Raw genomic sequence first — 27573 nt, forward strand, 5'->3', positions numbered from 1 at the left:
TCTAGAAAAAAGATCAGGGTTCTTGGATACTGCAAAAGAGGGAGGACATTTTAAAAATAAGGAGAAGAAAAAAACAGTGGTGTATTAGAAATGGAATTGAGAGGGTCCCTCAATTCTCTTGCTCACCCCTGAAGCTTCAGACAAGAGAGAAACGAAATGTGGATCCTTTCCCTGCTCAAACGTGAATTTAGTGCGTCGAGTTCCCGCTCAGGGCAAGTACAAGAACACAAAATCCTTTTGCTAATCTCTCCCCAAAGAAGGTGCAGATGAAAGGCGAGGCATCAAAGCCTCTGAAACCACCAAAGCTGTTTGCCAGCAGAGAGATAAATCAAAAAGGTTCGAGATCTGGTTTGAATTTAATAATTGTAAATGACTAATCAGGGGCCATTTGCTGTCAAGTCAGGAGCTGTACTCTCTCCATCAGGGCATTTTTGCTGCTCTGGTCACTTGGTTATTAAATAGAAAAGCCTTGTGATTAAATAACAAGGCTGTTCTGACACTAATCAATTCAATCTCAGCCATTTAAAATTAAGTCAGGACTTGCGTTTGCCCTGTCTCTCTGAAAGGAGTGGGAGCAACACACTGTAAACGTGACTGAAGGTATCCTGAGAGCGTCCATTTGCAACCCCGTGTGACGTGGGTAGTTAGAGGAGGGTCAGGCTGCACCCCAGCTCTCTAATCCATCATCCTGCAGGATCCCCCATCTCTAATGCCCACCCTGCCTGCCTCAATGTGGACTAACAACAAAACAGCAGTGACAGCAGTAGTAACAGTAATTATAACCACAGTAGCAATAATAATTACCTTTTCTTATCTCTTGCCATATGCCTGGCCCTGTTCTAAATATTTATCTCCTTTAATCCTTGAAATAATCCTATGATGGAGAAATCAAAGCTTGTAGAAGTGTTGTATAGACACTTAGATATCCCACACACCTAGAATCTGCCTGGCCTGTAGTAGATCCTCAATAAATAATTGTTGAGTGAATGAAGGGATAAAGAAGTAACTTGCCCAAGGTCACATCAAGTAGCAAATGGTAGAGCTGGATTTTGAACTCAAGTCTGTCTCATTATGCTTTTAATTTCCTTGAGGTATATAGGTAAATGCCTTGTGAGCCTTTTTATATTGTTTTAAAGACATATATTGTTTTTTTTTTTAAAGGTTTTATTTTTTCCTTTTTCTCCCCAAAGCCCCCCAGTACATAGTTGTATATTCTTCGTTGTAGGTCCTTCTAGTTGTGGCATGTGGGACACTGCCTCAGCGTGGCTTGACAAGCAGTGCCATGTCCACGCCCAGGATTCGAACCAACGAAGCACTGGGCCGCCTGCAGCGGAGCGCACGAACTTAACCACTCGGCCACGGGGCCAGCCCCCAACACATATTGTTTTAAATATTTAAATTTATTTTATATTATTGTTATATATGAATTTCAATAAAACACATAGTTGTCTTTAAATAATATGAGAAGAAAAACAGCATTGTATGGCAGGAAGATCAACGGTTTGGGAATCAGGCTGGTCTACGGAAAAATCCCCTCTCTAGCATTTACTAATTTTGTGACCCTGAGCAAATCACTAAAGCCTCCCTGAGCTTCAGTTCCCTCTCTGTAAAATGAACACAACAATACTGACTTAACTGGGTTAAGGAGAAGCTTAAACGGAACAGTCCTTTAAACTGTGAGCACAGTGCTTGGCTCACCGCAAGTGCCCAGTTCAGGTATTCACTTCCCTCCACTTGTGTCTTGAAAGGCACCTGGTGATTCTCCTTTGATTCTAAGACTCAAAGGATCCCACGATTTACCTCCAGAGAGAGTAGAAGCTGAGCCCAGTAAGGGTAAGATTTTCGGGCTGGGAACAGGGCCAGATGTTCTGAAAATCAATCAGCTGAGGATAGGGTCAGTGCTCTTCAGAGACAGCCTCACCCAGAGCAACAGAAAAAGCAGTTGTTCATGGACCGTTTACGGATGAGATTTAGATGTCGGCCTCATGCTTTCAGAAGGTGGTCAAGCCTAAAAGGAGATAGCCCCAGAGTAGGCTCAGGGAACAATGATGCATCGTGAAAGTGGGTCAAAAGAAAGACAAGTGAAGGCTTAGGGTGGAGATAACGGGGTGGTGTCACAGTAACGAGTCTCAGACAGAGTCCGCCTGACCCATCCAGAGATACCTGTAGCTCCCTTAGACCTCACATCCAAGTACACAAAAGACTTTGCTCTGTTGCAAATTAAGAAAGGGACCTGATAGTTGTTTTTCAATTTGGAAGCATGAGAGGGTTTTTCCAGCACCTAAGCGTTTCCAGAAAGTGCCTTCATTAAATAGGTAACCTGCAGGGCTAAGGAATCAGACGGTACACTCAGGCCTTTTGTTCCCAGAAATTCCCCTCTGTAACTGCCTTTCCTCCCCACCCCAGATAGGCACCTAGGTGTTCAGTCAAAGGGTTCAGGTGCCCATCAAGTTCATTTATGGTTTGGTTTAGCTGGCTGTTTCCTTTCAATTGAGTTGTTATCAACCTTGGTTTCCTTGCTCCTAGAGCACAGAGGCTGAGTCGCCATGCTGTTGCTCAGGGTAGTGCGTGGATAGATGCCCTGGTCATGGATGAGCCTCACCCTTGAACACATCTGACTTTCCTTCTCCTAGGAGGAATGAAAGTCACCAGTGTCCCACTTGGACCAGTGTCTGAATGGCCGTGATTTCTTTTAACACATCTGTGTATATTAAGGAAAATAAATGCCCCTGCTGGTAAGGGAAAAGCTCTTTCTTATTTGAAAAGCAAGACACTCAGCTTGGGGCAGCCCTGGTGGCCTAGTGGTTGAGTTCAGTGCACTCTGCTTTGGCGGCCTGGGTTCAGTTCCTGGGTGCAGACCTACACCACTCATGGCCCTCCTGTAGCAGAGACCCACATACAAAATAGAGGAAGATTGGCAACAGATGTTAGTGCAGGGCGAATCTTCCTCAGCAAAAAGAAGAAAAGACAAAAAGAATTTTAGCTTGAATTTGCAGGTTTTGAACCTCCAAGGAAGTTTGAGGTTGAAAAATTTCAGCCTTCAGTGATCTTTGCTTTTGAGGTTTTGATTTAATTTTGGCAGCCAGGTGGTTAGCAGAAGGGAAGGGTTCACTTCAAGAACACTGGCCTCCTTTATTCATTCTTTCTTTTAGTCACTCATTCAGAAATTATTCATTGACCTACTGCTCAGCACAGGGTACTGGGGTTTAAAGTTGTATGCTTAAGTGAGAGAGCATAGACTAAGGCATAGTTATTGGGTTCACCCAAGATGCTTCGTTTTCATGGTTGAAGGGGAAGTGGACTGTGCATTTGCTTCAGTATATTTGACAAGAGTACCAGGGTGGGTCCTCAAATTGGCTGTGAGACCAAGTATGTAAATGCAGGCAGTTCCCCCTGGGTAACCTGTCCATGATTTCTGATGCACAGAGGGAGTAAAATCTCTCATTCCCTAGCCTACCTGATAGCAGGCAGTGATAACTTTTAAAACTAGAAAGGACCGCAAAATATTATCTAGTCTAGACAGACATACTGTCTTCAAGGCCAGTTCTCTATTAGAATAAAGTATAAAGGTGTTTCCTCCTGAATTCCTCATGCTCAACACTTTCTTAGACCTTCTCTGCAACTGTGATGTGCCCCGCCAGACTCTGGGCAGGACAGCACAGTAGAGAAGCACATAGCTTGGAGCCAGACAGATCTGGGTTCCAATCCAGGCTCTGTCACTTGCTAATTATAGAATTTTGGGCAAGTCGCTGCCCCTCTCTGAGCCTCTGTCTTCTCCTCTTAAAATGGAGATAATACTTGTTCCCACCTACCTCATGGGGTCCCTGTGAGGATCAAATAAGATCATGCAAATAAGGATTTAGCTTTGTGATTGACATGTAGTGAGTGTTTAATAGGCTAAAGCTGCCATTATCATCAGTCTGATTATTATCATTATTAATCCACTTTAGTGGAGTTATAAATGATACAGTGTATAGTGTCCTGCCCTCTGCTTCCCTCCACTCCCTCCACCTGTGCCCCTCCGGGAGTTGGGTGCTTCCCTCCACTCCCTCCACCTGTGCCCCTCCGGGAGTTGGGTCATTGGTGAAGAGGACAAGCTTCTCAAAGGAGCCAGGACCAAGGGCATCAACAAAAAAATCAAGAAATCCTGTTCTGGGGGGTAATCAGTCATGCACGAGGTACTGCACCAGGTTCTGGGAATATGACCATGACAGACCAAGTCCTGCCTTCGTGGGTTTATATCTCCTGAGAAAGTCAACCAAAAAACAGAAAACAAGAAGAAAAATCTCTCTAAAATGGGTCTCCCCTGCTAGTCTCTGACTCATTCACAGCAGAGATCACAATCTGTAATTATTTTGTTTTCATTTTACTCCCGATTATGGGCAGGGAGCACGCCTGGCCCACTCACTGCTGTATCCCAGGACCCAGAGCAGGGCTTTGCACATCAGAAGCGCTCAGTGAATGTAGAGCAAATGAACAAATGGCTAAGCGATGCTTTGTGAAACTTTTGCTTCAGGCCCAGAGTTTAAACTTCAGGCTCCTTCTCTGTGGCTGGCAGGGGTCAGTCACCATCTCATGTAATGGAAATTCAAAAGAAAATCCACTTCAGTAATCCATGCAGCTTTTATTTTGTAAAATGTGTGGGTTTCTTAAGGAGATCATTCTATCCCAGATTAATTGGCCATGGTTTAATTACAAAGGCCACTAGAGGACATTTGTCTTCTGGATTTGACACTTGGGGCACACAGAAGCATCTGGGGTTAGGGGCGCTTTGGAGGCTGCGTTCGAGCACTGGGTAGTATGTTCAGTTGGTTTGGAGAGGGCTGCATGCCTGTGGGAAAAAGAGCTCTTATTATCCTCTCTCCCTCACCAGTGTGGGCTTCTTGGGGTAACAGTCTACTATTACTGTGTCGTGTTGACAAAATCGTTGAGCCCTCGGAATGGAACTGGAGCCCCATAAAATTCTATAATCTGACCACACCAGGTAGCAGCATACATCTGTGTAGCTTATAGTTTGGGTGATATGTAACAGGAGCTGCCATTTATTGTGCCCCTACTGTGTGCCAGGCCTCATTCCAGGTGCCATACACATATCCTCACAACAGCCTGACCTGGTCGGCATTATTTCCACTTGACAGTTAACACCCCAGAGCCTCAGCCCCCTCATGGCATTTCCCAAGATCCCAGGTATAGTACTGTAGCTGCTCAAGGCAAGAGAAGCCAGACTCAGGAAGGACACGGGTTACCCAGGGCAGCAGGACGCTGATGTGGGCCTTCTCACTCTCACACCCCAGCACATTGTTGCTGATTGATCGCAGCATTCTCCCATTTGCTGTGCTGTTTAATCCTCTGTCCAGTGCTCCAGGCGGACGCTACCAGACATTCCGGATGACAAATGAGTCGTAACCTATTTTCTAAACATGCTTTAAATGGTGTATGTGAAGGATTTTGCCCTAGGAATTAGAATCCTGGGTTCAGAGTGTTACACTGTAGCCATGTAACTTTGAGCAAATAGCTTATCTCCCCTGACCTCAGTTTATTTACCCATAGAATGAGAACTACCCCTTGTCCTACTTGCCTCAAAAAGTCACCTTATAAGTAAATATAAGCCAGTGAATTGGCTCACCGACACCACAGTTCTGCTTTTAATTATAACTGGATGATGAGTCAATAAAGGTCTGATCCCTGTATAAATAGGAAGCATCCTCAAAAATGGCAAGTGTGCATAATAGGGGCTATCAGCATCTTCTCAAGGCTCCTCTCAAAGACCCTGAGTGGAATATTTGACTCCCTAAAAATCGCTTGGTGAGCTTGTTAATGCAGATTCCTGGGCACCATTCCAGAATGGCTGATTTAGCATTCTTAAAAACGGCTCCTGGCATTGGATCTCTAAATCATTCTACTGCTCAAGTGGAATAATATATAGGACCTAGAACTCCATTCTCTGGATAGAACCACATTTACCTTTGGGTTTTAATTATCTAGGCAGCTGGCTTTGGAAAAAGAGGCCCCAATCCTCCTACCCCTATCTTTGTCTGGCAAACTCTTATTCATCCTTCAGACTTATTTGAATGCCTCCTCCTCTGAGAAAACCTTTCCAATGTCCGCCAAGAGCAAATTAATTACTCCCTCACTATGTTTCTAGAGTCCTCCATCCCACATTTTGAGCACCTACTGTGTATCAGGCTATGCTCTAAAATGCATTACTATATTTATTTATTTATTTTTAAGCTGTTTTTGGCGAGGAAGATTGGCCCTGAGCTGACATCTGTTGCCAATCTTTCTCTTTTTTTTCTCCCCAAAGCCCCAGTACATAGTTGTATATCCTAGTTGTAAGTCATTATAGTTCTTCTATGTGGGATGCCGCCACAGCATGGTTTGATGAGCGGCATGCAAGTCTGCAGCCAGGATCTGAACTGGCAAACCCTGGGCTGCCGAAGCGGAGCATGCCATCTTAACCACCTGGCCATGAGACCAGCCCCCAGCATTTACCATATTTATTACTCCATCTTTGAGACTAGAGGCTAATGTCATCGCCCTGACCTTAGAGTTGAGGAAGGGTAACTCAGAGAAGTGAAGTGACTTTCCCTAGGATGTTTGGATCTTACTGCATTATAGTTGGTCATATTAGAGTCTGTCTCTCCTACATGAATGTGAATTCCTTAACCGTGGGAGTTACTGATCTTTGCATCCCGGGAGCAAACACAGAGCCTGACACATAGTAGATGCTCAACAAATCTTTGCTGACTTGAAGTGAAGAAATAATAAAACAGTTTAGTAAGACAGACGAGGACAGCCCTGGTTGCTTTCCAATCTCTGCCTGTGTTCACACACAGGGTCTCAAAGAGGAGGAGGAAGTGAATTTCTTCAGGGCTTGAAGACTGCAGATGTCTCTGGACTCCACTGTAACCTCATGCCAGTGATTCCGGTCCTTTGGTAGCTTTCTTCCAAGTTGGATCTGGAGACTTAGCAAGTTACAAATTAGGGACTCCAGAACTACTTGCCTGGTTGGTTGAGCTGGAATGCAGAAGAGAGCTGATGAATCTTTAGTAAGCTTTATTGTGGTTTGTAGATAGAATTTCTTTTCTTTTTATAAAGAGGATATTTTTCCAATCTTACCTCTTAGACTTTGGTCATAAGTTTATTTCAAACAGAATTTTCTTCGGTTCAAGTAATGGCTTTTCTGAATCTCGGTGTTTATGGCTATAAAATAGGAAGGTTAGAGAAGATACCTAAGGTTTTTTTCCAGCATTCTGGTTCTGTGATTGCTTCAGGACCCTGGACGAGGTTTAGAACAAATTTAAATTATCCAAGTACAAAGCAGCTCTAAAAATGGAATATCTTTGAGTGAATTAGATTTTCTTTCCAGTCTAGTTTCTTCTTCCAAGTTAGAGTCTGAACTTAGTATCTAAATTTCTAAGCCTTGATATATGGAGACATTTAGGAAAAAAGGAAATAAAAAGAGAAACAAATTGTAGCAGCATGAATAAGAATAATAACATAAACCAATTATCCTAGATAATTGATGGTTCCCCATGATTTCTTAGGCTTTCTTAGAACTGTTCATTTACGTAGCTTGGTTAAAGGTTTGAGTAACATGGTAGAAATGACGAGGATTGCGTGTGCTATTTGATTGCTTTTTTTCTTTCCTTAATCAAAGCCATAATCCCTGTTTACATTTGAACTTTGTTTGTTTGTTTTGCAGCGAAAACGGAAGCAGAGTGCCCAAGATGAAGATGCTGTTAGCCTTTGTAGTCTCGACATAAGTGTAAGTGTAATCCTTCCTACCCACCACCCCCACTGTGAGAGCATCTCTCATCCCTGAATGTATTTATTAATATGCCGTGTACTTTAAGTGGGCTTCAGGCTCTGACCGTGGAAGCTGTGACTTTGGGTACAGCTCTTTTTGAAAGAAACATTTCATTTTACTGGAGAAAGCTGTGTGGCCAACTTAAACTTCCAAGTCAAGTTGTTTATCGCCTGTGTCTTTTCTTTCATGAAACGAATCATGAACTCAGTGCATCTGGGTGGAATGTAGATAAATGCTGCAGTGCTTTTTTAGAGGCTAGTTCCAGAAGATGGACCGGATGCATGTGCCCCTTTGAGTGGGCCCATCTCAGGAAGCTGGGTGGTCCAAAGGCCAGAAGAAGTCTCCAGCAGTGTGGTGGACTGAGTGGCTTTGGATTCAATAAGATCTTAGTTTGAATTAAGATTCTACACTCATCATATGTGTGACACCTTTCCTCACGTCTATTTCCTCATCTGGAAAATAGGGATGAAAAGACTTGACCTAGAGGCCGGCCCTGTGGCAAAGTGGTTAAGTTCACATGCTCTGCTCCGGCGGCCCAGGGTTTTGCCGGTTCGGATCCTGGGCGTGGACCTAGCATTGCTCATCAGGCCATGCTGAGCTGGCATCCCACATGCCACAACTACAAGGACCCACAACTAAAATATACTATAAACTGGGGGGCTTTGGGGAGAAGAAGGAAAAATAAATAAATAAATAAAATCTTAAAAAAAAAAAAAAGACTTAATCTAACAGAACTGTTGTGAGTATCACATAAAACAGTAAAAGTGAGAGTACCAAGTGCATTGCCTGGTAGGTATTAGGCTTCTACCAAATGCGAGCCTCATTGTGTTTTCCTTTAAAAGCAGAGGTTTGCAAAAGATGTTTAAATAATGTGGTTGTTGAGTGCTGGTGAGGACAGAGGTAAAAAGCTTCTTGGATTTTTCAGGCTGTGTCCTGGATGCTTAATTTCAGCAGCTTTCTTCACCTGGCCTACTTGTCTCCCCACTGATAGAACTGGGAAGGCTGCCTGGGCCTCCGATGCCCTCATTATCTGGGGGCTGTGGATGGGGATTCAGGCTCTCCCTGGGTCCCCATGACTGTTCATCATTTGCACTTCCTTGGAGTTTAATCACTGTGCATGGTAGATCCGTGTAACCTTAGGCCCTGGTCTTTCTCCTCTACAGAGACCACAAAAGCCATTGTGAGATAAGAAAGCTTCTATGCTAAGAATTAAGAACTGGCTTGTGGTCCTGGCTCTGGCTATAACTAATGATGTAACCTTGGACAAGTCAGTTTCCCTCTCTGGACTTCAGTTTCCTCAGTTGTTAAAAAAAAAAAAAAAAAAAAAGAGGTTTGAGATCAAGTCTTTTAAAACCATTGCGAAAATTTGAAATTTGAACACGGATTATTGAGTTCTCATCTGATGACTTTATTTATTTATTTACTTACTTATTTAATTTATTAGGAAGATTGGCCCTGAGCTAACATCCGTTGCCAATCTTCCTCTTTTTGCTTGAGGAAGATTGTCACTGAGCTAATGTCTGTGCTAATCTTCCTCTCCTTTATGTAGGATGCCGCCACAGCAAACCTTGACAAGTAGTGCTAGGTCCATGCCCCGGATCCGAACATGCAAACCCCGGGCCACCAAAGTGGAGTGTGTGAACTTAACCACTTAACCACCAGGCTGGGCCCTGATGACATTTATATACCAGTGAAAACAATGGTTTTTTAGTTATTTTTAATTACTGTAGAGTTTTCTATGATGCAAAGAGCCATGATGGAATGAGCCTGAGCTGGCATCTAATTAACATACTGGCGCATCTTTATTTCACCATATGGTGTTTGTTCCAGTCTTTAGACCATCAGATGGATGGAGTTGGACCAGTTTACTAAGTTGCCATGGTAACAGGGCAAAAAGATGATGTTCTTCTGGGTTTTACTTTACTTACTAAATGTTTCGTTATTGACAAGTGAAGTCTATGGAACTTCCGTTATCAGTAACAAGTTTTTTGTGTTTGAATGTTTTCAATTTTGTGGAAATTGTTAGAATCATTGACTTTCAGAATTTAAAGAGCCCATAGCCATAGTATATTCTGATCCCCTCACTTTGAAAATGAAGAAGTAGAAGCCCAGGGAGGTGTAGTGATTTAGGCAAGACTTTAATCTAGGTTGTTTCTAAGATCATGCCTCATCATTTTTCCTCAACTATATCTATTTTTCAGGAAAGCATGTCTCTAGAAGCTTTTTTTATTGAAGAACCACTAAGCTCTCTTACATGAAAGGATTAATTTGCAATTATGAGTTGTGATTTGGTTTTTGTGTTGATTGGCATTGATGACCTTGCCTGCTCATCAAGGTCACTTAAGTCTCATATAATGAGTAATTTGGTGTCTTTTCTCCTTGTGCGGCTGTGGAAGATATTTCTCCTTCTCTCTCTTTTTTAACTATCTTGTTTCATGTTTTGTCACAGTAAAGAGACTTTTATGGAAAAGAAATCTACCTTTATGCTTAGGGATTCAGCTATGGCCAGCTCCTTTCTGATTTGCCTGACGTTTTTCCTGAATCTTGGCAAACAGATTCCAGATCCCGGGCAGAGTTTCCTCCAGATATTGTCACATAGTATTAAAATAATTGTAAAAGTTAGAAGAATCCTAGAAGCTTTTAAGGGACATGAAAACTGGTGTTTTGCAGGTTTACTGATAATCAGAGTCATATGAAGATGACAAGATGTGTGACAGATGCAGATGTGGCCATGGAGGAAGTGTTACTAGTTTTTTGTGTTTCTTTTTATTTTTGTTTTTTTGTCTTTCCTTTTTCTCCCCAAAGCCCCCTGGTACATAGTTGTATATTTTTAGTTGTGGGTCCTTCTAGTTGTGGCACGTGGGATGCCACCTCAGCATGGCTTGATGAGCAGTGCCATGTCTGCGCCCAGGATCCGAACCGGTGAAACCCTGGGCCGCCGAAGCGGAGCATACGAGCTTAACCGCTCGGCCACAGGGCCAGCCCCAAGAAGTGTTACTAGTTTTTAGAGCCCAGCACCTAGCAGACACTCAGTGGAGATGAGCTGAGTTGAGTGAAGTGCTGGGTGGAGCCACTCAGAAGATGTTTTGCCATAAAGACAACAATGTCTAAATAAATATCTGAGTCCAATGAATTAATTGTTCTAATAAATGAATGTCCTTTGTTGGCTACTCAAATGGGGTTTTAAATGGTGATAGAGTTACAGTCCCTTAACTAACCAGCAGCATTACTGAAGAGTTGTTTTGAAGCTGTTTCTATGTGTAGTGGAAAGTATCTGAAAAAAAGGTGGGTTCCAATGAATGACTCACAGTGGAGGATGCGAGGGTTTGGGAAAATAATATTAGTAACTCTCAATTTTGATTCCATTTAATAAATGGAAAGACATTCACCAGATGTGTACTTTGAACAAGAAGTTGCTAGATGGGGGTACAGGGGTCTTTTGGGGATCATGGTCAATTTCCATTGCGTTACAACCCAATGCTGTGTACACAGTGGGCTCTTGCTAAATACTTATTGGTTAATGGATTTAAAAACAAAACTAAACAAAAAACAGTGAGCCCACCTAATGTGTATGTGGAAGTCTACACACATACCCCTTTTAAAGAAATATATCTGTAACATAAAGTTGGGAAATGTTAACACAGATGAAATTTTCCCCCTTTGATTAAAAAGTATGTATAGAACTCCTCAGGGATGATAACATCCAACATTCCCACTGACATCTTCCTTTATTTTAAAGCCTCAGATGACGATTCTGATAGTTACCTGGAAGGGAGTTTTCATACTAAACTCTTCTCTGACCTCCTATTGAACTTGGGCTTAAAGACCAAATAGGAGTGAATAAGCTAAGAGAAGAGTTTATTCTTACAAGACAGGGATCCTCAATTGTTTGGGGGGGGACGGGGCCTGTCATGGGCTCTTTTGGGAATCTGGTGATAGCACGGAGCTCGAGAAAATTTTACAGAATTGGTGTATGACTTCATGGGCCCCGTGGAGCACAGCTAACACCCTATGTTAAGAGTTCCTCTTACAAAGGAAATTTGAAGGGCCTTAAGGCGTGTCGACATATCACTAAAGAATTATTCTCCCACCCTCCACTCCCCCTACATGCTGAGAAAGGAATTGCGACTGGAGAGTCCATGCTAGTTGATAGTATAATTGGTCTCTATTTTTTCCCACCTGTTCACCCAATCCATTGGCTGAGCCCCCTGTTTCCTAGCAGAGTAGAATGCAAACTATTCTAGAAAAAAAAAAAAAAGCACCTTATACTTTTGAGAACAATTTGCAAAGTGGCGAATGCTCCCAGCAGCCGCCTACAAATCTCCTCTCATGTCAGAGGATACGAGTGGGATGGTTTCAGGGACATTGCTTCCCCCACAGCACTTTTCTCTTTTAGTTCTAGTGGTGAGAGATGCCTGAGTGAAGAGCTGGGGTTCTTGGTGCCCCAGGAAAGGCCATGCAGGGTACCGCTTAGCACCAAACGTCCTTTCTCAGAAAACAAATGGTGGTGAGCGCGATGCAGTCTATACAGAAACTGATAAATAATAATGTACATTCAAGATTTAAAAAAACAAAACAAATTCTGGGGCGCACATAAAAATAGTTTCCAATGATAAAAACAAAAAGATGAAAAGGGATATGTGTTCTTTGTAAAAAATGTGTAAAATGTGAACAATAGAATTCGTCAATAATGCCACCTAAAAGCTATAGCTACATTTTGATGCATTTCCTTCCTGGCATTATACATACACTTTAAAAATTTTTCGCTATGAAATATTGCAGACATACAAAGTGGCATAAAGGACAATATAAAACTCCATGTAGCAATCAATGCTACTAAAGAAATATACCCTCAATAGCAAAGCTGAAGGCCTCTGCAAATCTCTTGCTCTAAGTTTAATATTTGTTACTCCCTTGCCTGTCTATAAATTTGCTACTTACATGTGTCCCTAAATAGCATGTATATTTTCAACCAGCTTTTAAAGTTTCTGTGAGCACATTGGGATTAGAACACATATTAATTTATTCCTGTATTTTTCATTTACTATATTGAGATCATGTCACCACATCCCAAAATATTCTTCAAGAATGTTATTTTTAATAATTATAGAGCACTTCATCAAATGGATGCACCAAATTTATTTAACCAATCCTTTGTTGAATATTTAGATAAGTTACAACTTTTCACTATTATAAATAACACTTATGGGCATCCAAGCATATTTTTGTGTAATCTTTTATTGGTAGGATAAAATGGATAAGATATGAAATTCCTGGCTAAAAGGGAATGAATAGTTTTTAAACTTGTCAATAGGTTTATACCTGTTCTGGCAGTGAGAGGTGGAAATACAGTTCAGAGCAGTAGGGTATCTCGTATGGAAACTCACAGAGCGAGTGATTGTTTTCAGGTTTCTCTGGCCCATCTCTCTTTCCATTGCATCGCTGATCCCTTGCTGAGTCTGTGACTTGATATGGGACATTTGCTTATACCCCCTCTTTAATAGGAGCCCCTCCCATCACCCCTGGCAGGGCCTAGGCCCCTCTCTTGACTGGCGGGGATGGCGCTGGTGATAGTGTAGCTGGTGGTGGGGCTTCCCCACGGGAGCAGGTGGCTGGACCGTGACTAGGGGTAGGATGGGATCTATTTAATCCTTACTACAGCCCTGTGACCGTGGGTATTATCATACCCATTTGCAGGTGAGGAAACTGAGGCTCAGAGAGAGAAGCAATTTGCTCAAAATCCCAGCTTGTTGTGGATTCAAGCCCAGGGTGGTTGGGTTCCATAGCTTCCCTACACTGCCTCCAGGACAGGAAAAAAAAAGGAAGGCATTTGGCTCCATGGTTTCTGGTGCTGAATGATGCATAGGATATTTAGCTGGTTTTATTGGCAAACCACCTTTGAGGTTTATGACGTGCATCCCCAAATTTCCATTATCTATGTTTTCTGATTACTAACCCTATTCCATGGATGCTCAAAGCACAAGAGTGGATGTAGAAGAGGGAAGAAGCTTTCCTGTGTCGATTAAGCTAAGAGATGTTTCATTGCTAGGATATGTTAAACCAGACACAGAATAGCAGCATGGTTGTTTTATCTCGGCTCAGCAGAGGCCAGATAATTAAAAAAGAGAACGTTTCTGTGGTTTTGTTTCTCTTAGTCTATTCTGGAACTTGCTAACTGGGGAGATTAGCCTTGCCCTGGCCAGCATGAGGCCTTGATGAATTACGTGGGAGATTTTAATAATGCTCTTATCGCCGAGGAGACCAGGTCTGCCCCTGAGATTGAGTCATCATTAGCGCATGCTCATGTTTAACCTGTCGGCGTTTTTTTCCGCTTTGGATTTATGATCTGCTCTTTCTGCCGGTGAAATCGTTTGGGCCTAGGATGGTGCAAAGCCTATGCTGAGTGCAAGGCTGTTCCGACGCCACCATCTCTGATGGCAAATTTGCTCATTGTTGACATAAACACGTTTCATCTTGCCTTTGGGTAATTGATTAGGTGGTGGATTGTAATAATCTCTATGATCTTTTCTCTTTGATCCACCTCTTGAAAAGCACAGTGACAAAGAAATTCCAAGGAGCTTCAGATACACTGAAGTTAATGATGTGACAAAGCGTCAGTCATCGTTTACTACTCTCCTTCAAAGTGACATCGATGGGGCCCATGTTCAATGCGGGTTCTCATGCTCCGACGATACCTATTTGTTCAAATTTGTCATCAGAATTACAAACTTTGTGAGCGTAGAGGCTGAACACTACTCTGTAACCTCAGTTTCCTGACCTGTAAACTGAAATCATAACAGTGTCCCCGCCTTAGAGTTTTAAGGATTAAAATGAGTTAATTCATGTAAGGCATTTAGGACCTGGCCCATAGTAAGCACAAAAAATACTAGCTATTGTTGCTGTTGATTTCATAATACAAAATCAACTTTATGGTTAAATTTGAGAGTATTATGGAACACAAATGTTCCATAAATAGAACTGATCATGAAATTTAAAAAAAAAAAAAGTAGGATATGAACAGATTTATACAAGGAGTTTTATTACAGCATTTTTTTATAATAGCCAAAAGCTGCAAACAGCATGAATGTCTGCATTATATAGAGACTAATAAATATATCACAAAATATAAGTGTAAAACACAATTACAGAACACAAAATATATAAATTATGCTCCTAGATATTTATATGTATTTGTCCATGTACAGGGATAAGCGTGGAAGAACAGAAACTGCATTGTTGATAGTGGTTATGTTGGGAGAATGGAGTTACAGGAAGGGGTGACTGAGTTCCAGGGGTTCTTAACATTTGGCATCATGTGAAACCTAAGAACATCCCTTCACCCCAAAAGACTGTTTATATGTGCTTAAAATAAAATACATAAAATTACCAAAAAACCCAGTTATATTGAAATACAGTTATCAAAATATTTAAAAACAAATTTGTGGTAAGAGTTACATATATGTGCTTCTTAATTAATGCATTAAATAACAAGATCTGGCAACAGTCTAAGAATTAATATACCTTCCCTGAGATAACAGGAGTAAATGATATTTTGAAATACAGCAACTACACTGTGATTTGAAAATATAGTGATTTCTGTCGTGACAGAGTCACAGATCTGCTAATGCTTCTGTGATTTGTGGCCTCCATTCATACTGGAAGGAAGTGCTAAATTTCAGTTGTTAGTGAAACTGAAGATGTCTTTTTCTCCATCCAAGCTCACAGATGCCCTGAATTTTATCCATGGACTCTGAGGGTCTGAAGATTCTAGGTTAAGAATCTCTGTTTAAGATACTCCATCTGTCATTGTAGGCCTCGTATTCTATTACTTTAGTAATTCAAATGACTGAAATTCAAAAATACAACAAATATAATTGATTTTGACCTATGGGTATATGAGGCTGTTAGTGTTTTAAAGGAGAGAATGTAAATCATTATATAAAAGTCAGGGACAGGGATAACGATGATAATGTTTTTAGGAAGACCTTACAATAAGCACTTGGTGGTTAGGTTTTTCTTTGAGACCAGCTTAGCTTTTTGAACTAGATGACTTGAGTTACCCCAATAGTTTAGTAGAAGATCTTTTCTTATTAGAAAAATAATTTTAGGATAAAAAAATGCTTATTTTTTAGAGATGAATTATTTAGGGATAGAATGTCATGATACCTGTAATTTACTTTTGAATACTTTAGCATAAAATATAAAGTGAATATTTTAAAGAGAAAAAATGATTATATTTTTAATTACACAAGCCACACTGCATACATTCCCATCATTTAGAAAATCAAACAACAATGAGATAATGGCTCCTTGGTCCGTCCATGGTCCCACTTACCTCCTCAGGTATAATCCTGGTTATCAATTTAGTCTCCTTCCAGATAGTTATATATATAAATAGAGATATAAAATTAGTTTGTCGTGGCTTTTTAAGGACATAAACGTCATTTTTTGTTTTACTTTGCAACTTGCTTTTTTTTAAATTGTTTTTATCTTTTAGAGCAGTTTTAGGTTCTAGCAAAATTGAGCAGAAAGTACAGTTTCCATATACCCTCTGCCCCCACACATGCACAACCTCTCCCCACTATAAACATCCCCCACAAGGGTGGTATCTTGTGACAACTGATGTACCCACATTAACATGTCATCATTACCCCAAAATCATAGTTTACATTAGGGTTCACTCTGTGTTGTACAGTCTATAGATTTTGACAAATGTGTGATGATGTATCCACCATTATAGTATCTTACAGAGTATTTTCACTGCCCTAAAAATCCTCTGTGCTCTGCCTATGTATCCTTCCCTCTCCCCAGCCCCTGATCTTTTTACTGTCTCCATAGTGTTGCCTTTTCCAGAATGTCATACAGTATGTAGCCTTTTCAGGCTGGCTTCTTTCACTTAGTAATACCCATTAAAGTTACTCCATGTCTTTCTGTGGCTTGAGAACTCTATCTTTATCATTGAAATAATGTTTCATTGCGTGAATGTACCAAAATTTATCCATTCACCTAGTGAGGGATATGTCTCATTGTTTTAACTGCTGCCTATTATTGCATAAAACAAATGGGTCACAGTTTATTTTAACATGATTCTCCATGATTTTAATGCATTTCTCCACTGAGAGGCATCTTTGTTGTTTCCAGTATTTCCCAGTTACAAACAATGATCATCCTCATACTCCAGAGTGAGTAGTAAGGTAGATGCAGAGAAGTGCCTGTGGACACTTGCTGCTTTAATGTAAGTGTGAATAATATTATATTGCTATTTTTGTAGTTCAGATTCTTGTTCTATTTTTTTCTGCTTCTATTTATGGACATCAAAGAAAAGCAAACAAATAAAAACCAAACTGTTATCAAACGCAGATCAGAATAGGCTGTGAAAATGAGCGGAGAGGGAAAGCTATTTTATCTCCATCATGTATGCTTCATTTAAATAAAGAGATTTGCAACTTTTAACTTACATATCCAGAAGTATATTCCGTGCCTTCCATGGTTTAAAAAAAAAGAAAGAAATGAAACTGTAGTTGTGAATTGAAAGAAGTAAGTTTATTAAATTGATAAAGTTCACGTCTCAACTGCCTTTAACATTTTGTAGTTTATCATTAGTTCTATTTTGACTGAATTTATTTGTAGTAAAAAGTCGCTGGAAAATAATTGTTCACAAATACTTTCGCTTATGATTTTTGTTCTAAAATGTAGTCAGGGTCTGTCCACCTGAAAATTATGTAAATAGTCTTGGTTAGGAAGTTCCATCTGGGCTTCCGTTCCCAGCTAATTGAGTTTTCCCCCAAATGACTTATGTAATTACATCAAGCTTCATCTTTTATCTGGTTATATATTCCTGTTTCAAGAGCAGAAGCTATTTTTCTTTTTTCTTTTCTCAGTTGTATCTCATGCTCCTTCTCTGTGAAGAAAAGGTGGTATGTTGACTATTTCCCTTGACATTTCCTGTGCATAAACTTTTTACGTTGCTTGACTGGTACTTAAATTCTTGGGTAACTTCTTAAAAATGTTAAAAGAATGAAGGGTCCAGGAGAATTCTAGTGGTTTGTGTGTCTTCCTCCACCCTGCTGTCTGACTTACACTGCTGTGTGTGGAGCATTGCATGGAGAGAGTCGACCCAGGATGAGCAGGTGGTTTCTCTATGAGCAACGTCCATGGCTAGTATTGACAGTGAAGCATCTGAAACTGAATCATGGGCTTATCTTCAGTGGTCAAAATGCCAGCTTTGGGTTAACTCCTTAGAAATCCTTCAGGAAACTGATGGTGTTTATTGTGATTCTTTCCTGAGCAGATTGACTTTTTTCCTCTTATAGTTCTATAAATGAGATTTCTTTTACTTCCCACACACCTTAAAATATCAATTTCTAAAATTAGAATCTTCTACTAAAGACTAAAATCAATAAATCTAAAGTATTTCTTTCGCTTTATTTAACAGAGGAAAGTGGTGCTTTTGCTGGCTAGGTCTATATAAGTTCTATTTAAGGAAATATTTATGACTTTGGAATTAATGAGTTCATTGGTTCATTTCTTTTAGTGCATTTATTGAGTCATTCATGCACTAATTCAATCAACTGGTATTTATTGAGCTTGACCCTGTGTGAGGCACAAGGACACTGAAGGAAGCACAATTTAAGACCCATTCTTCTGCAGACAAGTGGGGATTGCTCTCTATTTTGTTACAAGTCAATTAAGCACAGAGAAGGCACATCTTAGCAACACCCAGGATTGTATTACCTTTCTGTAAGGGAGTAATTGCAGGTTGTTGGTTGGTTTTGAAAGAAAGAAATTTTGCTGTAGATTCTGCTGCTAACATTTTTCTCCCTTGGAGTATCCCTGAAATTGACTTATTTTCTTCTAGCTGGTCAACCCAGAGTTTCAGTTAGGGAAGCACTTCACTTTATTTTCAGCAAAAGCTGACGTTGAGAAATTATACTATATGGTGGGTAGGATTTATGTCTATGCTCTCCTTACAGTGAGGGTATTAGGGTCTAAGAGCATTGGGTTTCAGAGTAAGATCTCTAGGATTTTTATGCCTGGGGGGACCTTAGAGATTATCTCGTTGAATACTTTTCATTTTGTAGATGTGGCACTTGGAGCTCAGACAAGTCAATTGTCCTGCCCAAAGGGACCGAGGAAGAGTGAGAATAGAAGTCTTGAGACTCATGTTCTGGACTGTACCTTTACTCTGGGAGAAGGTAGAAGCTAACAGTTCTGCTTCTGGTGTTTTGAATTCTGGCATCACCACTTCCTACCTGTGAGGAACAGCATGTTCAACTTCTCTGTGTTATGATGTCCTCAGCTGGAAAGGATAATAGAGTTGTTGTAAGGATTCAATAAGATAATTGCAAGTAGGGCTGTGGCACAGTGCCTGGCACAAGTGAGCACTTAATTACTGTTGATATTATAAAATAATCCAGGAACATGGAACAGAGCATAGATGGGGTATTGTCTATTTTAGGCACTAATGTTTCTCTGGTGCTCAAGAAAGTGCCTGGTATGTATCCAGCTCTCAATCAAGATATGTTGAATGGATTCTTTTCAAATGTAAATTTAGTAACTCTCATAGAGGATAAATGATACCAGGAAGGGGAAAAGAAAGATGATGTTTATGCGTTGCTTAAAACAAGAGGGTTGTGAAGTGCTGTGCCTTTTTAGGGGGAACAAGTTTGTTTTTAAATGAGCCACTTCTGTAAATAATAATTAATAGGAGTATGTAACAAAATATCTCAGCTGATTTCATTCTGCAAAGATTGATTCAGATCCAAGCAGTCATGATCAATGGGTGACTGGTTGATAACATCACTGTCAGCTCCGCCTTTAAACAGAGCCAGAAACACACTATTATCACTTTCTCCAGTTGGACCACCTTTATCAGGCCCCCATCATCTCCATAGTGGCTGGATGATTCCTGGGGCCTCCCACCCGATCTCCTGTCTTCTACTGTCAAATCTCTGTTGTCCGCTCCCAACACAGCAGATAGAGGGTTTCTTTTAAGCTTAACTCACACGCTGTCTCTCGTCTCCCTCCTCACTCTGTGGCATTGCCGCGTCCTCCGAATGGCCCTTGAGGCCCAGCACCATCAGGTCCTGTTGCTCCTTCTGGACCTCATCACCTACCACTCTCACTTGCCCTACATTCCCACCACACTTGCCCTCCTCTTATTCTTCTGTGCTCACACAGCAGGGCCTTGGCAATTTGCTGTTCTCTCTTTTTTGGAAAGCTCTTTTAGACACCCATGTGACTGACTTCCTCATTTTCCTTCAGGTAGCTGCTCGTATGTTCTTAGACAGGCTTTTTCTGCCCCGTGTGAAGCAGCACTTCCACTCTCCCACCCCCTCCAGCACTCCCTACTCTTCTTACTTGACTTTATTTTTTTCTTCATAGTATTTATCATCACCTGCCACATTATGTGTCTTTTATTTATTGGTATCTCTCCACACTAGAATTTAACTTCTATTTTTTCTGCCACATTCCTCACATCTGGGTTGGTGTCTGGCACAGAGTGTGTCCAATTAACATTTGTTGGATAAATGAATGAATGACCACTTCGTTGTTCATGTTTCATGCTGTCTTTGGAAGGTTACTGTAAACACCGACTGGATTTATCTTGGCAACGTTTTAAGAATGTCTGTCTTCCTCTACATACATACTTGCGTTCCCTCATTTTTGAAGAAAAGCAATAAAACAAGAGGCAAAACCAAGGCCTACCTGCAGAGACCTTGTGGAATAGAAAGCAAGATAAGTGAACATAATGCCAGGCTTTTTACTAGCTAATAAAATAAATCAGCCTGAAGATAAGAGGACATAAGCACTGTGGAATGTACACATGATTTCTACCGACGCGGTGGGATTGTTAATGGCAATGCTTTCACATCTAACTCAGCTGGTGCTGCAGGACTCTCTCAGCTTAATGGTAGGAACGGAAATTTTCTGTTAAAATGAGAAACATTCCCCCTTTTGAAGTCTCAATTCCTTCCCATCTAACTGGTATTTACTGAGTGCAGAGCACTGCTCCTGGTGCCCTCCGTGTGGTTAGAGAAGGAGAGAAGCGTGTAAGGATTTGTCGGTCACACTCATCTCTGGTTGGTCTGAGTTAATGGACAGGAGTGTATTCTAGGCCATTTAAAAACAGTGGACTGCCAGTACGTCGTTAGTATCTCACCCTGGAGTGTGCTCTGTCGGTTACATTGAAATGAGAGTGTGCCTTGCATCTTGAGCAATCTCAATACCGTGACGAAAATGAGGGAGCTGTTTTGGGAAGAGCCAGCTTTGTAGGAAGCAGAATGTGCCGTTTCTCCCAGCTGGACCTGGGTAGAATTCTTCCCCACTCACCCTCCAGGGTTGGTGCAAGAGCCTCACCTGGGAAAGTGATGCAGGGCTCGTGCCATGCTGACCCACCACGTTTACTTCCCTTTACCTTGTGTGTTTTGCTTATCTTACTTGGAGAAGGTAAAACAGGTTGTGGTTTAAAATGCCTTTTATTGACTATAAGCTTCAAAGACAGTGGAAAACTAAATAAGAGATGCTGATGGACCGAGAAATGGACCTGATAGTCTACTCAACTTAATCATGCTAATAACTTAGAAGAAAGGTGGGTTTTTTATTTGCAAATACCTCAAAAGGCAGATGATTCACCTACAGCTAACAGAGCCACTGCACTTTGATCAAGATGTCCACGCTCACAGATGACAGGGACATCACCAGCCACCTGTCTAAATGTCCTTAAAGCCACAGAGATTAACTAAATTCCATGGAGGAGATAGAAAAGAGAAAATATCTGCTTAACATGGTTTGGTTTTCACAAATTTGAATAATATGTTCAGCTGAAAACACTTTGGCTTTAAAAAATTGTAAATTGTCTTCCTTTACATTCGATATTTCATGTTGTTTTGCCTTCACGTAGAAAAGGGAGTTTGCTTGTAATTATGTTTCTGAAATGCCTTTTCCACAGCTGTCGACAACCCGCTGTGTTTTGCTCTGCCCTCTTTGCCATAGCAGAATCATTCTTCTTTCTGGCCAATCCATGCACTGCCTCACCATGTTCTCTGCCAGATTGCTGTTTTAAGTTTTGCTGTGTTCCTTGATGATGTTCGCTCTCCGTAATACAACCAGAAGTTGAAGCTGAAATTTAATTTAAATTATCGTCAGATTGCGGAAATAGGCCTGCCATGTGCACGCTGTCCCCGTGGGGAAGCGGAGGAGTGTCTGAAATGACGAATGAGCCGGCTGCTGGCGACAGTCATGAAGAATGTGTCTAAAAACAGGGATGGTATGAGGGGAGGTTTATCTCTGTGTGTTACATAATGAAGGGCTTGATTTATGGGCTCCCGGGAAACCACAGTAAGGAACAAAATTGCCAGTGGGACTCCAGAGATTTTGTTCAGTTTGGGAGCTTAAGTTTGATGTAAGGTCTCATGCTGTTGGCAGAAGAATGACGTTTTACTGAGTAGACTTTGAAATGTTATTATATTTTGTGTGATGTGCAAGCATGCTTCTGAGAGAAGAAAGATATCAAGTCATTTCCCTCTCTCCTAGAACGGTCTGTGATAAGTGGCATTGATCGTTGAATAGCTTCCTGGTGTACAGGTGACTTGGAAGACGTTTCTAGACTCTAAGGTCCCCGAGGACCTTACATGTATTTTTTTATTCTTTTTCTCATTTATTCTTTCATTCATATTCATATTGATTGAGTATCTCCTACGCTCACGCTATGTTGGTGGTGAGAGGATAAAATGGTGAACAAGCCAGGCAAGGTTCTGGTGACTTACAGTCCAACAGGGAACATTAATTAATTAATAATTAATTATCACAGTAACAAGAATATAATAGCAAGTGTACATAATATATTTATATAGTAACAAATAATAAATGGAAATAAAAGCTTTGAAAGTGAGAGAAGCCTGCTGCTATGAGGGCATTTAACCAAAGACCTTGACCTAGACATGAAAGGTCAAGGAAGATTTCTCTGTGGAAGTGAGATCTGAAAGAAGGGAGGATGTTAACCAGGTTGAAGGGGGAGAGAAAAAGAATTGTGGCATGGGAACAGCATGTGCAAGGGTCTTGTGGCGGGATGGAATATCCTGCTTTGAAGGCAAATGTGGCTGGTAGGTGGTAGATGGTGAGACTAGAAGAATTGAAAGGAATCAGACCACCTGGAGCCTCAAAGGACACACTCAAGATTTAGATTGTTTTCCTAGAGCAGTATGAAGTCACTAGTGCGGATGAGGGGGACATTAAGCAAGAGTGTAGTTTGTATTTTGGGAAGATTCCTCTAACTGGCTGGGAGGAGGCCAAGGTTAGATGTGGACAACCAGTAAGACGCTGCCTCATTTTTTGATGAGGGTGTCCTGGACTTCGCTGGCCATAGTGCAGATGGGTTTGAGGGACATGTAGAGCTTTGTATCTTTACTGCCTTGTCTCGGATGGGCACTTAGTGAATGTTTCCCTTCTCAGCATGGATTAGAAGATTTAGGTTTTATTTTAACTTCTGTCATTGTGTAGCTATCAGACCTTGTACCTGTTGCTTCACCTCTCTGGGACTTAGTTTTCACATCTATACAGTAATATAGTCAGAGAACATCCTTTTCAGTGCCAAAATTCCCTGGGTCCATGATGTTTTGAGTGCCATGGGATTTTCAGGTAGATGATTAAAAGGTAAATACGTGAGATGTTGGTTAATAATGGAAGACCAATATGTAAGTTTGCTCATGTAACCACCTTGCTTCAAGTCCTTCCCTCCAATTCCTTGGATGGTGGAAGAAGACATAAGTGGGTAGGGATGCTAACGTATACTTTTCCATTTCTTATTATGGCAAACACAAGACTATTCTTTAATTAAGACGCTGTCTTAGTCAGCTCAGGCTGCTAAAAAAAAATGCCATAGTCTGGGTGGCTTAAACACCAGATATTTATTTCTTACAGTTCTGGAGGCTGGGAAATCCAAGATCAGGGTGCCAGTAGATTCAGTTTCTGGTGAGAGCTGTCTTCCTGGCTTGCAGATGGCCACCTTCTTTCTCACCTTCTCACTGTGTCCTCAGATGGCAGAAAGAGAAAGAGCTCTGGTCTCTCTTCCTCTTCTTATAAGGACACTAATCCCATCATGGAGGCCCCACCTTCATGACCTCATCTAAACCTAATTACCTCCCAAAGGCCCCACCTCCAAATGTTATCACATTGGGGGTTAGAGCTTCAACATATGAATTTGGGGAGGGGACATAAACATTCAATCTGTAACAGATGCCTTTTTAAAACGCACCAGATGTGATTCATTAGGAAAACAAAACAAAACCCTTCGTGTGAGTAGGAGTGAAAGCAGAGATTCTAATGAAGCAGCCCAGCGTACACAGCCTAAGTGGAGTGGAAAAAGCTAGTGGGCTTTTTGCTAAGGGGGTTCATCTGACTCTTGTGTCCTGTGATTTTGGAATCTTTTGTCAGCAGTTGTAACAGGCACACTTAGCTGCAACCACAGACATTTTCCAGTAGAGGAGTGTTGATAATATTTTCATTGACCTAAAAAAAAAAAAACCTAATGACAGGGCCAAAGGAAAGGCAGGAGCTATAATTTGCTGGTCAGCCTTGGTCTGCTGCCTACAGCAGCCTCTTCAGTGTGAGTCTTTAAATGAATGTACATTGCCTCGGAGATCCCTGGAGGGCAGGGAGTACGCAACTCAGTCTTGGCCTCAGAGAGGAGTCACAATTAAAACAAGGGCGGCACTGTTGACCTTTAGACTGCAAGCGGACTGCTTTCTTTGTGCCTTGTCGCCCAGCAAAATAATCCTGATAAAAGCTTTTTGTTTAGTCATTGGGACAAGATCCGGGATTTGGGGAAGGAGTATTTCCCCACCCTCTCACAAAGTGGTTTGATGTTGGCTCAGCAATAGCTGTTCAGCTGACCTGGGTTCCAAGTAGACACTGGGGTGGGGGATTGGTGGAGTAGAGAGGCTCTTGGGTGGCTCTTAGGTCACTTTTAGACCTAAGACCTAAGACCAAAGATCCATTTTTAGGATCTTTGTTGCATCTCTCACACTTAAAGAAGGACAGACTGCTCCTGCTCCCTGCTCCCAGTCCCGTCACCATGCCTTTGCCCCTGTACTAGTCCTTGTAAATTCCCAAATGGTGGATGGGCAAGGAGGTCAGGGACTTACACTTCCCTTTGCTCCCCCATTTCACACTGTGGGTGAGAATCTGTGTTTCTGACGTTGTATCAGATTGGCCAGAGGAAACCTCATTTTTCTAGTGCACTCTGTATATGGGTTTTTGGGGCTCTTGAGAACTATTGTAGGTGTAGACCAGTGAAAGGAGAACTGCTGCTTCTTAGATTGAGGGCATTCAGAAGAGAAAGAGTTAAAAGGAAACAAGGGGCGGGCCCCATGGCTGAGTGGTTAAGTTAAAGCGCTCCACTTCGGCAGCCCAGGGTATCGCTGGTTTGGATCCTGGGCACGGACCTAGAACTGCTCATCAGGCCATGCTGAGGCGGCATCCCACATGCCACAACTAGAAGGACCCACAACTAGAATATGCAACTATGTACTGGGGGGGCTTTGGGAAAAAGAAGGAAAAAAAAAAAGATTGGCAACAGATGTTAGCTCAGGGACAATCTTGAAAACAAAAAAGAAACAAAAAGGCAAACACCAGGGTAGAAGGTTTCAGTGACCCTTAGAAGAGAGAAGGGAGAAGACTCTGAGAGTGGTGTGCTCTGGAGTTTCGGGGAGAGGGGGAGCACTGTCTGGCAGAAGCCTCTGGGCCGAGCACAGGACTTGGCAGTGGCAGACTCTACTCCTGCTCCCTGCAAGGCTCTGAGCAGCCCCTCTCCGAGGGCCCTGCAGGTCTAGGTCTCTCCACCTCGGGCCCCCAGACCCACTGCATTACAAACACAGGCTTGCTTTAACAAGTGGGCGATCCACAGCCCCTTTCTCCCAATGCTTGAAGAGAGGAAAGCCCAGGTCTGGAGAACCGCGTGGAGCCCCTGCCTTAGCCATTGCCCCATACTCTCTTCCGGTCTCAGATTTCTTTGCTTTCTCTGCTAGGAAGTGAGGGTTTCCTTCTGCACATTTTCGCCTGGGCAGTCTAGGTTTTAAATTCTGAGTATTTGAGGAGTTTGCATTGGTTTTGTTCCAACCCTAAATAACAGAATTGGGCTCCAGTTCCCTCTAGCCCCTGGATTTCTAGATCATCTGGGCTATCCTTGACTTCTGCAAATGAAGATGGCCCCTCCATGTTCCACCCTCCCTCTGAAGATAATGACCAAGCTCCCAGGCAGAAGCTGCCAGTGGGAAAAGTCCCACCACGGCCCTGACAACCACCTACTGAGGGCTCACTGGTGCCGAGCACTGTGTACAGCAGCTCCTCTCATCTGCAGAACCAGCCTGGGAGGGAGTTATCATCAGACCCATCTTACAGGAAACCGAGGCGGACGTGGTTTCTTTTCTGTGAGCCTCACTGACTCGCACAGGGATCTTTCTTGGCCCTGAACCTCCTCCCCCTCCGTTGCAGCAGAGGACCGGAGGCACTTTATTTCTGTGGTGTTGCCTTTTTCATCACAAGCCCGAGAGCACTCTTAAAGACAGATCTTCCATTCTTTAGCAGCCTTTCAGCAAGAGAAGCTGTGGTGTCGCCCTTCCTTACAGCTGGCCATTGCCAGGAAATGACCTTGGTGCATATTTTTTTTTTTTTTTTTGCCTCACCCCCCACCATCCATTAGGCTGATCTTTCTAAAAACATAAATCAGATCATGTTACACCGCTTAGTCAAACCCTCCAGTGACTTGCATGGGGTCTATAAATTTGGGTTGGAAAAAAATTACACCTCTGTTCACTAACCTCCAACTGTAATTTACATTTCCTTTCGTTATAAGTGAGGGCAACAAACCACAGTGGAACCTGTGACTTTGTCCCCAAAAGAACACACTGATATTTTCTTTTCACGTTATACTGGTTGCATCTATCTCTAAATATCATGTATGCCTATGGTTATTCAAAGTGACAGCAGTTATCAGACCCACCACCTGATCTTATTATTTAAAGCATGAACAAAGAAACCATATTTTACCATATGATAAATTAGTTTTTTAATGTGTTGATAACTTTATTTTAATACAATGGGTTTTGTTAATCAGAAATGTACCAAGGTGGGGTAGGGGGAGGATGAGAGCAGTGGCCCAATTTCAGGCAATAAGGTGATGCATTGGCTGAAGAATTTAAAAGCAATAAAAAGTCAACTTCAAGTCTGTCTGTTTTTTGTTATCGCTATATGCTGGCAGCTCTAAACAATGGCAGTGATAAAATACTCTTCCATGCCAGGATAAACCAGTCCCATTGTCCCTCTGCCCCTACCCCACTACCTATGGTCTCTCACAGTCCTAAATTTTTTTTGTTGTTTCTGTTTTGTTTTGTGGCACTTAAATCATTTTGTAAGAAGAGGTCCCTAGGCTTCAGTAGGCTGTCCAAGAAGTCCATGGTACAGAAGCAATTAAGAATCTCTGACTTAGAATAAAATACAGACTCATTTTGCTTGACCTACAGGGCCCTATATGCCTAGGCTCCTGCCTGCCTCCCAGCCTCATTCGCTTCACGCTCCACCCTCCCCCTCTCTTGGCATCTTCTAGTAAACCAGAACTTCCTGATGCTCCTCAAGCATGCCAGGTTCATTTCTTTCTTCTTCCCCCAGATCTGGCTCACATCTTGTTCTGAAGTCAACTTTCAATGTCACCGCCTTGTAGAGGCCATCCCTAATAACCCTATCTAAAGTAGGCCACGCCCTGCCCT

The 27573-nt window shown here is 41.9% G+C and overlaps 1 protein-coding gene across 8 annotated transcripts in view; it reads left to right on the forward strand.

The window, feature by feature from the left end:
* Window positions 1-27573, forward strand: part of ARHGEF3 (Rho guanine nucleotide exchange factor 3) — a 285003-nt gene that overhangs the window by 144857 nt on the left and 112573 nt on the right. For all 8 annotated transcript variants that reach the window (XM_070574880.1, XM_070574881.1, XM_070574885.1 and 5 more), the window contains one exon: window positions 7706-7768. In XM_070574880.1, the coding sequence (XP_070430981.1) occupies window positions 7706-7768 (63 nt within the window). The remainder of the gene's footprint in view (window positions 1-7705; window positions 7769-27573) is intronic.

The sequence above is a fragment of the Equus przewalskii genome, chromosome 15 (assembly GCF_037783145.1).
Source record: "Equus przewalskii isolate Varuska chromosome 15, EquPr2, whole genome shotgun sequence".
NCBI lineage: Eukaryota > Metazoa > Chordata > Mammalia > Perissodactyla > Equidae > Equus > Equus przewalskii.